General features: G+C 52.7%; 3 protein-coding genes across 3 annotated transcripts; all 3 read right to left on the bottom strand.

The window, feature by feature from the left end:
* Window positions 1-310: 310 nt before the first annotated feature.
* Window positions 311-2,295, bottom strand: LOC138418465 (metallothionein-1A). The gene is made up of 3 exons (XM_069549874.1): window positions 2,005-2,295; window positions 1,243-1,308; window positions 311-534 (listed from the first exon to the last, which is right to left on the bottom strand). Exons 1-3 carry the CDS (start codon window positions 2,030-2,032, stop codon window positions 443-445), a joined length of 186 nt encoding a protein of 61 aa, XP_069405975.1. The 5' UTR covers window positions 2,033-2,295; the 3' UTR covers window positions 311-442.
* A 3,632-nt stretch (window positions 2,296-5,927) lies between these two features.
* LOC138418464 (metallothionein-1B-like) lies at window positions 5,928-8,157 on the bottom strand. The gene is made up of 3 exons (XM_069549873.1): window positions 7,857-8,157; window positions 7,098-7,163; window positions 5,928-6,160 (listed from the first exon to the last, which is right to left on the bottom strand). Exons 1-3 carry the CDS (start codon window positions 7,882-7,884, stop codon window positions 6,069-6,071), a joined length of 186 nt encoding a protein of 61 aa, XP_069405974.1. The 5' UTR covers window positions 7,885-8,157; the 3' UTR covers window positions 5,928-6,068.
* Window positions 8,158-11,080: 2,923 nt separating this feature from the next.
* LOC138419783 (metallothionein-1C) lies at window positions 11,081-12,966 on the bottom strand. Its single transcript, XM_069552801.1, has 3 exons — window positions 12,343-12,966; window positions 11,667-11,732; window positions 11,081-11,305 (listed from the first exon to the last, which is right to left on the bottom strand). The coding sequence occupies exons 1-3, from the start codon at window positions 12,368-12,370 to the stop codon at window positions 11,214-11,216; spliced, it is 186 nt and encodes a 61-aa protein (XP_069408902.1). The 5' UTR covers window positions 12,371-12,966; the 3' UTR covers window positions 11,081-11,213.
* Window positions 12,967-14,281: the final 1,315 nt, after the last annotated feature.

Below are 14,281 nucleotides of genomic sequence, written 5' to 3' on the forward strand. Positions count from 1 at the left end.
ACTGAGGTTGTCACAAATCCCCACAGAATTTAATAAAAACTGAAATTTCTGAGCCATCAATTCTCACAATGAGAACAGAGGGGAACCAGTATCTGCCCGATGTCATTGTGTCATATGGACAACGTTTTCCTTTTGAACTGAGAAACCGAAGCTCTGAGAGGTAGCCTGGCCTGCTAAGACCCTCAGGGGGCTAATATTTGGTCCGGAGCCCAGATCTCTGCACTTCTGGTCCATTCCCCACCCCCAACCCCAGTCCTCGTAGGCATAAAGTCTCTTTGTCCAAGATAAACAAAGGAAGACAGAGCCAGAATAAAGTCAACAACTTTACTAGAAATCACATGTCTCATAGAAAAAGGAAATTTAGCACCAGCTCAGGTTGTATGAAAAAACATAAATTTGTCATGGTTGCTCTGTTGACAACTAGGGCAGGCTCTCCCCGACATCAGGCGCAGCAGCTGCACTTGTCCGAGGCCCCTTTGCAGACACAGCCCTGGGCACACTTGGCACAGCCCACAGGGCAGCAAGAGCAGCAGCCTGGGGAAGAAAGGAGAGAGTGAAAGTCAGAAATAATATTACACGAAAACACCCTTCCCAACAGCAGACCTGCCACAGGCTCTTCCTCCAGGCCTAGAGGACTCTGACTTCAGGATAGAGAGCTGTCTTAAGAAATTTGCTCTGTGACAAAAGGAAAAGGTTGCTCGCCCCATGTGAGTACAGAATAGTCAGAGGTCCTTGGAGAGACAGTGACAGGGCCTTGGGACCAAGGGAAGGCCACCCCCAGAAGCATCCAATGAAGTGAGAAAGTCTTCAGGGTCAGAGAGGAGGCAGACTAGTTACAGAGCTGGTCCCAGGAAGACCAGGAATGCTCTGGGCTGCATCTGCAGCAAAGGACATGGTTCAGAGAAGCTATACATAGTCACCAAGTTCGTATGAAGTACTCAGGACTCTGGAGGGTTCACAAAGTGGCATCAGAGAAAGGAGATTCTAGTCCCCGATCCATTCTTGACACTATTATGTGACTTCTATGGGCTCGGTTTACCAGTTTACCTTTCGAGAATGAGAGGTTGGTTGGGACTGAACAATCCCTATGGCTTGTATGGGTCTCAATCTGTTTCAGTGCTGGGGGTGGGGGTGGGCACAGGACATGTAGGGAAGTGTGGTCAGTGTCCTGCTCCTGCCTGCTGAGCTCTGGGTCCCTCCTCAGCCCAGACCCCAAGTTCCCAGAGGGGGGCCCGCACTCACTCTTCTTGCAGGAGGGGCATCTGCAGGCCTTGCAGGTGCAGGAGCCAGCGCAGCTGCAGGAGCCGCCTGCCAGGAAGGGAAAGGCCAGCGGTGAGCAGGGGGGAGGAGGAGCCATGCAGCCGTCAGCAGGGCCCTCCCCATCTTCCTGAGTCAGGACCAGCGCTGGAGCTGCCAGTCCACTCAGGCGGATAGAGAAGTCCCAGCTCCTCTCTTCTGGTCCCAGGAAAGTAGGTCCCCTCCTGATTTACTCCCCAGGGAAGGCCCAGGCTCTAGACCCAGCCCAGGGTGACGGGGGTGGGGGCCAGGTCTATGTCCTGGAGCCCAAGAGGCATCATGTCCCCACCTCCCATCAAGGCCCAGCAGTTCCAAGGCCTCCTTGCAGCGCTGGGTCCCGGTCGAGCTGTCCCCTGACCAGGTGAGCTGGAACCTCAGTACATTCAATTCAACAAGAAGCGGGGATTTCCCCAGTGGTTAAGCCTCCCTGCTGTCCCTACAGGGAGGCACGGGTACCATCCCTGGTCGGGGAACTAAGATCCAGCACACCATGCAAGACGACAAACTAAAAACCAAACAACAAAAAAAGGCAGCGGGGTGGCAAAGGGAGATAAACGGTCTCATAATCCTGACTAGGAAAAACCATTGGTTCAATGACAGGAGTCCCCTTGAGCACAAACTCCACATCCTCCCTTCTCTAGCTGCCGGGACCTTCTGTCCTACGCTTGGAAGCGCGCATCCTAGGGCTCAACGCCAGGGGACCCTTACCAGTGGGGCAGGAGCAGTTCGGGTCCATTTGGAGGAAAAGCGAGGTCCGAGGTCCAGAACAAGTGGCAAGCAGATCCACTGGTCCGGTGGGAGGCGTGTTGGAGCCCAGGAGCCGAGCGCTATTATACCCACAGGAGGCGGGCCGGGCGCAGAGGGTCTGCCCCCGCCTGCACCCGAGCTGCCCGCTGCACCCGGGTCGGGCGGTGAGCACCACGCGCGGCCGAGCGCAAGATTCCCGGAACGCGGCTGGGCTCCGTGCGCACCGAAACGCCTCCGTCCCCCTACTCGCCCCCAACGCGGAGGGACTTTGTCCCGAATGACAAGTAGCGCTCCAGGATTCCTGCCCGCCCCTTCCCAGCTTTCCACAATGTGGGCAGTTATCGGTGTTTACGGGAACCCAGTCCCTGAGTCCTCGCAGTCTTCCCTGCCCCCGCAACTCTTGTCTTTGCTTTCACCCTTTCCCAGAGCTCATGCGCAATCCGAGCCTCGTGCTCACATCCCAGGCTTGGCTGGAGCCCCTGTGTCGTGTGCAGAGACCCGTGATGGATGTGAGCTTCACCACCTATCCCCCGAACCCCGCTTCCCTAATATTTCCTCCCACAGCCCCCACCCTGGACTTTGAACAGAGTCTCTAGTTTCTCCTGTAACAGCCCAGCAGCGAACTCAGCCTTCTGTCGCCCAGCCTTCCTTACATTCTCCACGACTGAATAGATGAATGGGCCAGGGAATCCACTGCCTAGCCAGTCCACCCGGCTCCAGGATGGAGGTTCCCTAGTCATAGGATGCCCCCTAGGAAAAGCATCCTTGTAAGTGATAGGCAGAGCTGGCATCCAATAACGAAGTAAGACAGTGGGTATTTCCCTTTGAATAGTCCTGAGAATTACATACCAGGGAGTCTGTGCCAAGCCTTGTTTCATCACTTTTCCTCTTTGAATTCTAACAGCTCAAGGGAAATACTACTTGGGAGCCTGTTTCCCAAAGGCAAAAAGTACATCCAGTACAAGGATGCTACTAACCCAAGGTCACAGTGCTGGGATGTGCCCCAAATGCTATTCCTGTCTCTTCTTAAGGAAAAGAGGCAGCGATGAAGCTTCCCTGTGGCCCAGAGCTATGTGTTCAGCACTTCTCTACTGCCTTAGCTCAAGCATGGGTGCCGAAGTGGCATGAAAGGAATGCATATATGTCTTAGTGGCTACCATCAGTGTCTAGAAGTAAATTGATCTTCATATTCATAGCCTTAAAGAGTTTGCTTTTCATGTAAACAAATTTATATGTATATAAAACGTTAAGTAAAATCTTGGTTCAGGTAACAGCAGCAATGGCAGAATCCTTCAGTATTTTGTTAGGAGAACTCGGATTGTCTTGCTGATGGCTTAATATCCCTAGCGCCAGCCCCTTTTTGTTGGGAGAGGGGCATAACCCTCTTAGGGGAACTAGTCATCTGCTCCCAATGTTTGATGAGAACAAGAGAGAACCCTCAGCTAGCACACCAGCTCCAGCTTATTGGTCTGGGTGTAGAGAAATGTATCCTATGCTTCGACTGATAATCATAATAGCTAATATTACTATATTACTGACTGTGTGCCAGGTCTCATTCCAGTTTCTTTGCAAATATTCAGTTTTTTAATCCTAAGAGCCAGACACTATTCTTTTGCCTTTTAAAGCAGATGAGACTGAAGCACAAAGAGGTTGTGTCCTGTGGATGTGACACAGGCGGGTCTGGAGCTCATGCAGGCTGATTGCAGCCCCCTTGCCCTCACCCCCTACTGGGCACCATGACACCTCATAGTGGGTGAGGGCACGGAACTCCTGGCATGGAAGGAGCAGTGGGAAGCACTGAGCTGGCAGTCAGAACCCTCTGCATAGCTCTGTGACCTCTCTGTCTCCCACCTCTCCAGCCAGGACCATAACTGGACCATCTCTGGGGACCCTTGCAGCTCTGCAGCCGGAGAGGCAGGATTCAGCCTCCAGGGGCATCGTAACCAGCATTGTGGGGCCAGGAGGTGAGACAGGTGGAGTACAGGTTCAGTCTTCTGACTTCTGACTGTGTGTCCTTGGGCAGGTCGCTTAACCTCTCTGGAAGATGGTACAATGACCCCAGCCCCTGCACATGTATTCTGGCACTGGTTCCTGTGCAGATCGGATGACATGAAGGGTGGGAAAGTCTTCCGAGTCTGTCCTGACACTGTGTAGCATCTTATCCTGTCGGTGTCATTGGAGGGCATCCCCACTCCCCTGGCACTCAGTCAGCAAGGTTCCAACCCATTCCCAGCTTTAGTCCTGGGGAATCCTCCCAAATCCATGAGCCATTTTCTAGGAGTTTGTTGGGGCCTCAATGGATTATCCACATATCCACAAAACTCCGTGGATCAAATGATTATAATGGCCACTTCTTAAAGCCATATCTAGGAATCACCACTATCCCATTTATGTCCCTGCCATTGAGATGTAATTTCCCTTATACACATGTGAAAATGGAGGCTCAGGCAATATCAAATGCACGCCCAAGTCAGACAGTGGCTAGGTAGTTGTGAACCAGGATGCCTCACACCAAAACCCATCCCCTCTTCACAAAGGAAATCTGTGGGCAAGTGTGGTTCTGACTTCTAGGCCAAGTGACTTGTTTTATGGGTTGTTGTTGTTGTTGTTGTTGTTTGATTGTACAACAAATAGCAATACCCTGGAGTAGGAAGGGGAAACCTACTCCAGTATTCTTGCCTGGAAAATTCCATGAGCCAAAGAGCCTGGGGGGAAAACAATTCATAGGATTGCAAAAAGTCAGACCCAGCTGGGCCCCCTGAGCACGCATGCACGCACACAACTTACATGAAGTGTCCTTTTACTATAAAAGATTTCTGCGTTAAAAATAATAATAATAATGGCAATTCCCTCCGCAAATGGCCAGGGGCAGTGAGCTTTGATATAAAGAACAAGTCACTGGGCTCCTCACTCCAGCCTAATGAACACCACCTCGCCCTCCACACTGGGCCATAGCTATCACCCTGCGGACACGAAGCCCTTCACCTGGACCCAGTTCTCAGGTACACGTCCTCTTCCTGGGAAACAGCTGGGCGGTGACTCCTTCCACTTTCAGTCACTTTGCTGCTTTCATGTAGCCAAGGGCTGGATTTTGAGACAGGGACAGATCTCAGCCTGCCCTAGGGAAGAACTCCCAAAGATTCTAAGCCAGCTCACCACAGGAAGCTGGCAGCGGTGGTGGCTGTCCTGTCAGTGACCCTGGGCAAGCCAAGGCTGATGTTCCCTGCGGGTATGCGGGGGCAAGAGCTGCTTCAGGTGTGCATGGTCCACACAGTGGGGCATTGGTGAAGTGTTCCCAGGAGGGCTTATCCACGGCTTCGATGAACATATGTGTAGCATTTAAAACTTAAATTTTCTTATTGGTTCTTCATAGATTGATGAAATTCTCTGTATTGAATCTAAAAATGTTCCCCCCCCCGCCCCACTGTGACCTCTAAAATTTTTTTTTAGTATGTTTACCAAAGTTTAAATCTTTAGCATTAGAAAATAAAAACTGGTCCTTCAGCAGTGTTTTAGAAACAAGCCCTATGTAGAAGTAAAACAATTAGAATTCAGATTTCACCGGGTCTGAGTACTTTCGAAACCTACAAACCTGATAACACTGAGGCCTGAACTTAGGTAGGGGAAGCCCAGAGAATGAAAATAGAAATTGAGGAGTTTTCCCATCATCATCACTTGAAATAATGAGGGCAGTGAGGACCTGTATGTGCCCAATGCCTTTATGTCACTTGGAGGATGTGTCCCCTTTTACCTGAGAAGCCAAAGCTCAGAGAGGTAACCTGACCTGTTTAAGGTACTCAGTGTCTTAGGGGCAACTGGTTAGGTCCAGAACCCAAGCCTCTGCATTTCCACTCAAGACACACAAACAAAAACAGAAGCCAGAATAGAGTCAACAAGATTTATTACAATTCACATATTTTATAGAAAAAGGAATGTTGTATCGCATTAAGGTAGTGAGAAACAATTGTCAAATGCAAGTTTGTCCTGGTTGCTCTGTGGACACCTGGGGCAGGGTCTCCACGACATCAGGCACAGCAGCTGCACTTGTCCGAGGCCCCTTTGCAGATGCAGCCCTGGGCACACTTGGCACAGCCCACGGGGCAGCGGGAGCAGCAGCCTGGGGGGAGTGAGAGTGAGAGACAACATTACGTGAAGCCACCCTTCCCAACAGCAGGCCTAGCACAAGCTGGCCCCAGGCCCTGAGGACCCTGACCTTAGGAAAGTATGCTCTATCCTAAGAAATTCATCTCTGACACTCTGAAAATTGCTCTGAGTTCAGGACAGGGCAGAAAGCCTAGAGACTGTGGTGGGGCCTTTAGGGGCAGTGAAAGGGCAGCTGCCACTCCTCAAAGGGCTTCCCAGGTGGCACTAGTGGCAAAGAACCCTCCTGCCAACGCAGGAGATGGAAGAGATGTGGACTCGATCCCTGGGTTGGGAAGATCCCCTGGAGGAGGCCATGGCAACCCACTCTGGTATCCTTGACTGGAGAATCCCATGGACAGAGGAGCTGGAAGGCTATAGCCCATCAGGGTCACAAAGAGACATGACTGAAGCGAATATACAGTGAAGTAAGCATGCACACACCCCTCAGAAACATACAGTGAAGTAAGGAAAGTGGTCAAGTTCAGAGAGGGGCAAACTGCTGCCACAGCTGTTCACCAGGGGTCAGGGAAGGACTGGGCTGCCTGTACAGCAAAGGGCTGCACGCCCAGGGCAGAGACTCTGCACCTGGTCACCAAGTTCAAGAATCTAAAGTGCCCAGAACACTGGAGGGTTCACAAGGTGACATCAGAGACAAGAGACCTGGGTTCTAGGTCTGGTTTCCATCCTTGACCCCATTCGCTGACCTCTCTCAAACTTTTTTAGCCATTGTAGAATGAGAAGTTGGAACGGAATCATCTCTCTGGCTCTTTCAGCTCAGATTCTGTTTCAGTGCTGGTGCAGGGGGTGGGGTGATGTAGGGAAGTCTGGTCAGTCCTGCTCCCTGCTGAGCTCTGGGTCCCTCCTCAGACTCAGCCCAGACCCCAGGTTCCCAGAGGAGGCCCTGCACTCACTCTTCTTGCAGGAGGGGCATCTGCAGGCCTTGCAGGTGCAGGAGCCAGCGCAGCTGCAGGAGCCGCCTGCCAGGAAGGGAAAGGCCAGCGGTGAGCAGGGGGGAGGAGGAGCCACGCAGCCGTCAGTAGGGCCCTCCCCCTCCTCCTGGGTCAGGACCAGCCCTGGGAGAGCTCCCCTCCACTCAGGCAGATGGAGAAGCCGCAGCTTCTCTCTTCCGGTCCCAGGAAAGTAGATCCCCTTCCCAGGGAAGGCCCCAGGTTCCAGACCCAGCCCAGGTTGACTGGGGCTGGGGGCCAGGCCTACGTCCTGAACCCCAAGAGGCACCATGCCCCCTCCTGCCATCAAGGCCCGGCAGCTCCAAGGTCTCCGTCCAGCACTGGGTCCCGGTCTAGCTGTCCCCTGACCCCCTGGGTGAGGACAACAAGGACAATCTTGAGCCTCAGGACTCTCCATTCAAAATTAGAGTCTGGGAATTCCCTGTGAGTCCAGTCCTTAGGATTCCCGTGCTCTCACTGCTCAGGGCCCCGTGTTCAATCCCTGGTGGAGGAACTAAGATCCCACAAGCCGCTTGACTAGGGGGGTAAAAAAGGAAAAAAAAAAATGCTCTCTCGATCCTGGCTAGGCAGAAAGCACTTCTGGGTGAACCCTGGACGTCCACTTTAGCTCAAATTCAAAATCCTCCGTCGTCTAACCCCACGGAACCTCTGTCTAGTGCCTGGGAAGGGTGTACCCTAGGCCCAGAGCCAGGGGTCGCCTACTAGTGGGGCAGGAGCAGTTGGGGTCCATTTGGAGCCAAGCTGAGACCAGAGGGCAAAAGCACGCGGCAAAGAAGAGACACCCGATCAGGTGAAAGGCGTGTCGAGTCGAGGAGCCCGCTCGCTGGGTTTGTAACCGAGGAGACGGCCCGGGCGCAGAGGGCCCGCCCCGCCTGCACCCGCCCCGAGGCTCCGCGCCCGCGCCGCCCACAGCTCCCGGGGCCGGGCGGTGAGCCCCACGCGAGCCGAGCGCAAGAGTCTCCCGGTGCCCTTGGGGCCGCTGTGCACACGGAGCGCCGCCTTTGGCCCCGGCCCGCGGGGAGGGACAGTTTGCCGGGAGATACACGGTGTCCAACCCCCCTGCCCGCCCCCTCCCAATTTTCCCGAGGGCGGCAGCCTCCCCGCTCCCGGCTTTTTCCGGGAACCCAGCCTCTGTGTTTTCGCCATCTTCCCCACCCCCGACCCCCGCGCTATCTCTTCGCGTTCACCACTTCCCGGAGCCAGTGCGCAACCCGAGTCTCGGGCTCACGTCCCAGGCATGGCTGGAGCTGTGTGTCGTGTTCAGAGCCTCGTGTGCAGAGCCCCGTGGTGGATGTGACCTTCACCACCAAGGCCCCGATTCCCTCTTGCCCCACCGTTCCCTGTCCTGGTCCCCGCGAAGGGCCCTAGGCAGCGTTTCTCTTAACTTTTCTCTCAAACAGCCCCAGGATCAACTCACTCAGGCCTTTGCCTCCCATCCTTCCTTTTGCTCTCCACGGCTGAATGGATGGATGGGCACGTTTTTCCAGGTGCTCTTGCCCTAAACTTTTCAGGGGTTTTCCTGAACCTAGCCAGTCCACCCCATTCCAGGATGGAGGTTCCGGAAGCATAACGACCCCAAGGAAGGGAAGATCATAGCCGTGACCTCTTGGACTTCAGTCTCCCATCCCTTCTGCCATTAGCACAACAAGCCTGTCTCTAAGGAGCCTGCCAGCTCTGAATAATGACAGGCAGGGCTCAGCATAATATGACCTCATAATTATTCACCTTTGGCAAGTAGGTGAGACAGCTGTAGTATAGATTCAGACCTCTCGACTGTGACCTGTGTGCCCTTGGGCAGGTCGCTCAAACTCTGGGCAATTGGCACATCCCTCCATCCCCTGCAAGTTCACTCTGTGATGGGTTCAGTGTAGATCAGGTGATATGAGGGTGGGCATTGAATTTGTGGATGTCCAAATGGTGTGGAAGCGTCACACCCGAGGGGGGCTGTCGCAGGGCATCCACACTCCCGCTGGCAATGGATTAGTACATTTCCAATCAAACTTTAACCTCCCACCTTTCCCAAAGAGCTTGTTAGGATTCAACAAGATTCTGTCCCAATAAAGTCACTGTTAACTGAAGGATCGTAATAGACACTGTTTATTAAGACCTAGTGAGGAGCTACGGAAAAGGCAATGGCAACCCACTCCAGTACTCTTGCCTGGCAAATTCCGTGGACAGAGGAGACTGGTAGGCTGCAGTCCATGGGGTCGCTAGGAGTCGAACACGACTGAGCAACTTCACTTTCACTTTTCACTTCTATGCATTGGAGAAGGAAATGGCAACCCACTCCAGTGTTCTTGCCTGGAGAATCCCAGGGACAGGGGAGTCTGGTGGGCTGCTGTCTATGGGGTAACACAGAGTCGGACACGACTGAAGCAACTTAGCAGCAGCAGCAGCAGTGAGGAGCTAGGCCACTCTCAATACCATGTAGAGATACAATCTCCTTTTAATAGGAAATGGAGACTTAGAGGATTTGAGAGACTCATTCAGGATACGGGGCTTCCCTGGTGGCTCAGATGGTAAAGTGTCTGTCTGCAATGCAGGAGACCCAGGTTCGATGCTGGATCGGGAAGATCCCCTGGAGAAGGAAGTGGCAACCCACTCTAGTACTCTTGCCTGGAAAATCCCATGGACAGAGGAGCCTGGTAGGCTGCAGTCCATGGGGTCGCTAAGAGTCGGATATGACAGCGACGTCACTTTCATACAGGATATGTGGCAGGAAGTGCCACTGCTTAAATGAACCAGCACACTGGGTCTAGAAATCCCCTCTTCACACAGGATACCTGTGGGTGAGTGTGGTCCTGACACTTGGACCACGTGACTTGTCTTTCTCTTGATCAAATAGCAAATCACTCCAAATGTTGTCCGGAGGGGACTAGCCACGACCATCATTTACAAATCACTCAGCACCTCTCTCCTTCCAAATACAGCTACATTTTCGTAACTGCAGAACGTGGTACTGTGCAGAACGTGCGCAGGCAGACATGAAGCCCTTCATCAGGAACCAGTTCCCAGGTACACTCCCTCTTGCTGGGAAATGGCTGGGCATTACCTCCTAATTCCTAGCCACTCTGCTGGTTTCAAGTAGCCAAGGGCTGGATTTTGAAAGCAGAGTTCAGCCTGACCTAAAGGAACTTCCAATGACTTAGAGCCAACTCAAAGTAGGGAGCTCTCAAGGGTAGCAGGTGTCCTGGCACTGGGCCAGGTGAGATGGATGGTTCCTGTGGGGATGTGGGGAGGGGCTACTCCAGGTATAGCTGGTCCACACAGTGGGGCACCAGTGTTTTCAGTGTTCAGCATACACCTCTGATGGAACAAATGTATAGTTTCTTTTTTAAACTGAACTATAGTTGATTTACAATATTGTGTTAGTATTGGGTGAACAAACATGGGTTTTACTTTTTAAATTTTTCTTGTATTACTGTTCCCCATGTATTTATTCAAATTTGTTGAATCAATAATTGGACTTTGTATTTTACATCCTTGTAAATGTTTATTAGTAATTCACTTAATTTTATTTTGCCAACATTTAGGTTTGTGAAGATAGAAAATAGAAACCACAGCCAGAAAATTCACACTAGTCTTTCAGTGCAGGGAGTTTGAGAGTCCCAGGTAGGGATTTAGGTAACTAGGGGTGTGAGTCCAACTTCTTTAGAGTCTATCAAGCCTAAAATCTATGTGGAACTGAAGTTATTCAGGGCAATCAGAGGATGGAAAATGAAGACACCAACCCTTGACATGAGAATGGAGGGGACCCTGAATCTGCTCAGCACACTTAGTTTATTGGGGCCTAACGCTTTGTTCTAGTAGCCATTTCTCTATAGTTCTCATCCAGTCTCCATAGTTCTCATCCAGTCTCCTACACCAGCCCTGGATAGCACAAAAGCCCTTATTCCAAATGCACAGAAAAGAAAACTGAATCAGAATAGTGTCAACAACCTTTATTACCATTTACATATTTCCTAAGAAAGGGAATGTAGAGGTCAAGTCAGAGTTGTATAAAAATGCAGGTTGGCCCACGTTCCTCCACTGACACCTGGGAGCAGGCTCTACCCCACATCAGGCACAGCAGCTGCACTTGTCCGAGGCCCCTTTGCAGATGCAGCCCTGGGCACACTTGGCACAGCCCACGGGGCAGCATGAGCAGCAGCCTGCGGAGAGATAGGGAAAGCAGATGTCAGAGATGCGTTTCCCAGGCACCTCTCTGCCGAATAGCAACCCTGCGGCAAAACCCTCAGACCCAGAGAACCCTGAGTGCAGAAAAGCATGCCCTAAGACAGCTTGGAGGACCTTTGGCATGAGTTCTACTAGGAAATGGCTGCCTGGCTCCATCTAAGCCCAGGACAGAGCAGAAAGTTAGAAGCAGCAGTGACAGGTGGGTGCCCAGCAGCAAGAGGGCCAGCCCCTCAGAACCGCGCACTCAGAACCCACTCTGGGTTCCCTCCCTCCCCCTAGCTACAGCACTCCCCACCCACCCCCTCCCTGGGTTCCCAGAGGAGGGCCCGCACTCACTCTTCTTGCAGGAGGGGCATCTGCAGGCCTTGCAGGTGCAGGAGCCAGCGCAGCTGCAGGAGCTGCCTGCCAGGAAGGGAAAAGCCAGCGGTGAGCAGGGGGGAAGAGGAGCCGCTGCAGCCATCAGCAGGGCCCTCCCCCTCCTCCTGGGGCAGGACCAGCCCTGAGAGCTCCTGTCTAGCACAGAACAGACAGAAGGCTCATCCCCCCCACCCCGCCCCCGCCCCCAACCCCCCACCACCCCGCTTCTCTGCCCTTCGGTGCAAAGGGTACTGTCTTGTATTTACCCCCAAGGATGAGCCCAGGCTCCAGTGCCCATTCAGGAAGCCTGGATGGCTCGGACCTTCTGTCTGAGCCCAGAAGAGGCAATATCTCCTCCCCAACCAGCCTAGGCAATACGGAGGCCTGGACAGAGCACTGGAGCCGACCCAGAGGCCCCGAGACACCAGGATGATGTGGGACCGGGCAGCCTTGAGCCTCAGACCTCTTGCCTCTGAAGCAGAAGACTAAGAGGAAGGGAACGCTCTAATGGAAGATGAAGTCGCTAGTTTGGGGAGAAAGCACATGCTGGGTTAACTACAGAAGCTCACCCCAAATACTCCCTCTTCTAAACCCAGGGACGCTTCTTGATATTGGGGAGGGGACATCCGAAGTCCCAGAGCCAGGGATCCCTTACCAGTGGAGCAGGAGCAGTTGGGGTCCATTCGGAGATGAGGTGAGGCTGTCCAAAGCAAGTGGCAAAGAAGAGGAACTTGTGCCGGTTGGGGACGTGTTGGAATCCAGGAACGCGCGGTTCAGTTTATACCCAGAAGAGGTGGCCCGGGCGCAGAGGCCCCGCCCCGGCCTTGCACTCCGCCCGCCCCGCTCGGTGGGTCCACGCTGTCCGCTCCGCTCCGCCCCGCTGGGCTGAGCGCACCTGGCGGCGCCCGCCGGGCGCAGGTTCAGCGAACAAGACTTCGGTCCGTGCGCAGTGCTCGGATCGCCCCCTTTGGCACGAGAACTCGCCGAGGGAGGGTGTGCCAGGTTGCTCTCGGTGTCCCAGCTTCTCTGCACCCCCTCTTCCCAATTTTCCCAAGGTAGGATGCCACCTTTGTTTCAGGATCTTCCAAGAACCCAATCATCCGTCTTTGCCACCCCAACCTGCCCCCTCCAATACCCCTCGCCGCCCGTTCCTTTGTACTCAAGTTCTCAAGTTCGTCCTTTCCGGAGCCCGTGTGCAACCCCAGCCTGTGCTCACGTCCCTGCTGAAAGGAGGCGGTGGAAAAACCCGAACGTTTTCTCCCCCAGTGCTCAGAAGGCCTTTGGCCCTATTTTTCTGGCTCAATTCAAGGCGGACACTGCGCCTGGGGAGCCTCCTTTGGGTATAAACGGAAATGGCCTCAGCTTCCATCCTTCCTCCACTCTCTAGTTTGAAGGGATATATGGGCACGTTTGTCTGGGTCCTTTGCGTATCTATACAGCCTAGCCAGCCCACCTCACTCCAGAAAAGATGTTCAGAAAGTGGGATGCATCCAGAGGAGGGATTTTTTTTTTTAGGTGATTTTCAGACCTAGCCTTACATATCATTTTTTAATTGTTTCCCTTTCAATATTACTATTTGACAGCATTTTGTGTGTGTCACAGCTGGTTAATCTGTTTTTTTTTTTTAATCTTTCATCCCTCAAAATGAATCTAAAGAGGAACACTATTGTTTGTGAGCCCATTAGGCTGATGGGAAGGGAAGTCACAAGGATGTTAAGTAGCTTGCCCACAGAGCTAGGAATTAGAGCCACTGGATCTGAGTCCAGTCAGCTTCCCAAAGGAAAGAGAGGGTCAAGGATCAAGTTTTCCTTTGATGTGTCTTCAATATCCAGTATCCTTGCCTGGAAAATCCCATGGATGGAGGACCCTGGTGGGCTGCAGTCCATGTGGTCACTAAGAGTAGGACACGACTGAGCGACTTCACTTTCACTTTTCACTTTCCAGCATTGGAGAAGGAAATGGCAACCCACTCCAGTGTTCTTGCCTGGAGAATCCCAGGGACGGGGGAGCCTGGTGGGCTGCCGTCTATGGGGTCGCACAGAGTCGGACACGACTGAAGTGACTTAGCAGCAGCAGCAGTCTTCAATATCAGTGTACTGCTTGAGATCTTTTAAAGAGAGATTAGGCCTCAAGCTTATCAGCTTTCCAGGCTTGTGTCATGATTTTGTCTTCAGGGACCTAGACTGTCTTTTCCTTCTCCAAGACACCACACTGGTCCAGTACATTGATGGTATGCTGATTGGAGCTAGTTGCAAAACATAGCAAGTACTCTAGGCTTATGGGTAAGACTGCAATGGCACTAAGAAAGCCTCTGTAACAGAGGAGATCCCTTAGGGCATCTCTTAGCACTAACCCTGCCCTGAGATTAAAGTCAGTGGGAAACTACTATAACAACCCAATCAAGACTGGACTGATAAAGGCCCAGGCCCTTCAAAAATGAAGGCTTAGGGTCGCCAGATCAAGAGCCACGACCGAATGAGGTACGTGCAGGGGGCAAAGTGAACACAGAGTGGGTAGGAGAAGAAGGTCTTTATAAACGTCAGCTGTGACCATATGACTGGTTCCAGAAACAGAACTGACAACTATAACTGTTA

The sequence above is a fragment of the Ovis canadensis genome, chromosome 14, assembly GCF_042477335.2.
Source record: "Ovis canadensis isolate MfBH-ARS-UI-01 breed Bighorn chromosome 14, ARS-UI_OviCan_v2, whole genome shotgun sequence".
NCBI lineage: Eukaryota > Metazoa > Chordata > Mammalia > Artiodactyla > Bovidae > Ovis > Ovis canadensis.

Bases quoted from the DNA above. Each gene is read 5' to 3' on its own strand.
- LOC138418465 (XM_069549874.1), bottom strand. From the start codon at position 2,032: ATGGACCCGAACTGCTCCTGCCCCACTG. The intron at 1,309-2,004 runs GTAAGGGTCCCC...CCTTCCTGGCAG, and splicing joins GAACTGCTCCTGCCCCACTG to GCGGCTCCTGCAGCTGCGCT. The intron at 535-1,242 runs GTGAGTGCGGGC...TTTCTTCCCCAG, and splicing joins ATGCCCCTCCTGCAAGAAGA to GCTGCTGCTCTTGCTGCCCT.
- LOC138418464 (XM_069549873.1), bottom strand. From the start codon at position 7,884: ATGGACCCCAACTGCTCCTGCCCCACTA. The intron at 7,164-7,856 runs GTAGGCGACCCC...CCTTCCTGGCAG, and splicing joins CAACTGCTCCTGCCCCACTA to GCGGCTCCTGCAGCTGCGCT. The intron at 6,161-7,097 runs GTGAGTGCAGGG...CACTCCCCCCAG, and splicing joins ATGCCCCTCCTGCAAGAAGA to GCTGCTGCTCCCGCTGCCCC.
- LOC138419783 (XM_069552801.1), bottom strand. From the start codon at position 12,370: ATGGACCCCAACTGCTCCTGCTCCACTG. The intron at 11,733-12,342 runs GTAAGGGATCCC...CCTTCCTGGCAG, and splicing joins CAACTGCTCCTGCTCCACTG to GCAGCTCCTGCAGCTGCGCT. The intron at 11,306-11,666 runs GTGAGTGCGGGC...ATCTCTCCGCAG, and splicing joins ATGCCCCTCCTGCAAGAAGA to GCTGCTGCTCATGCTGCCCC.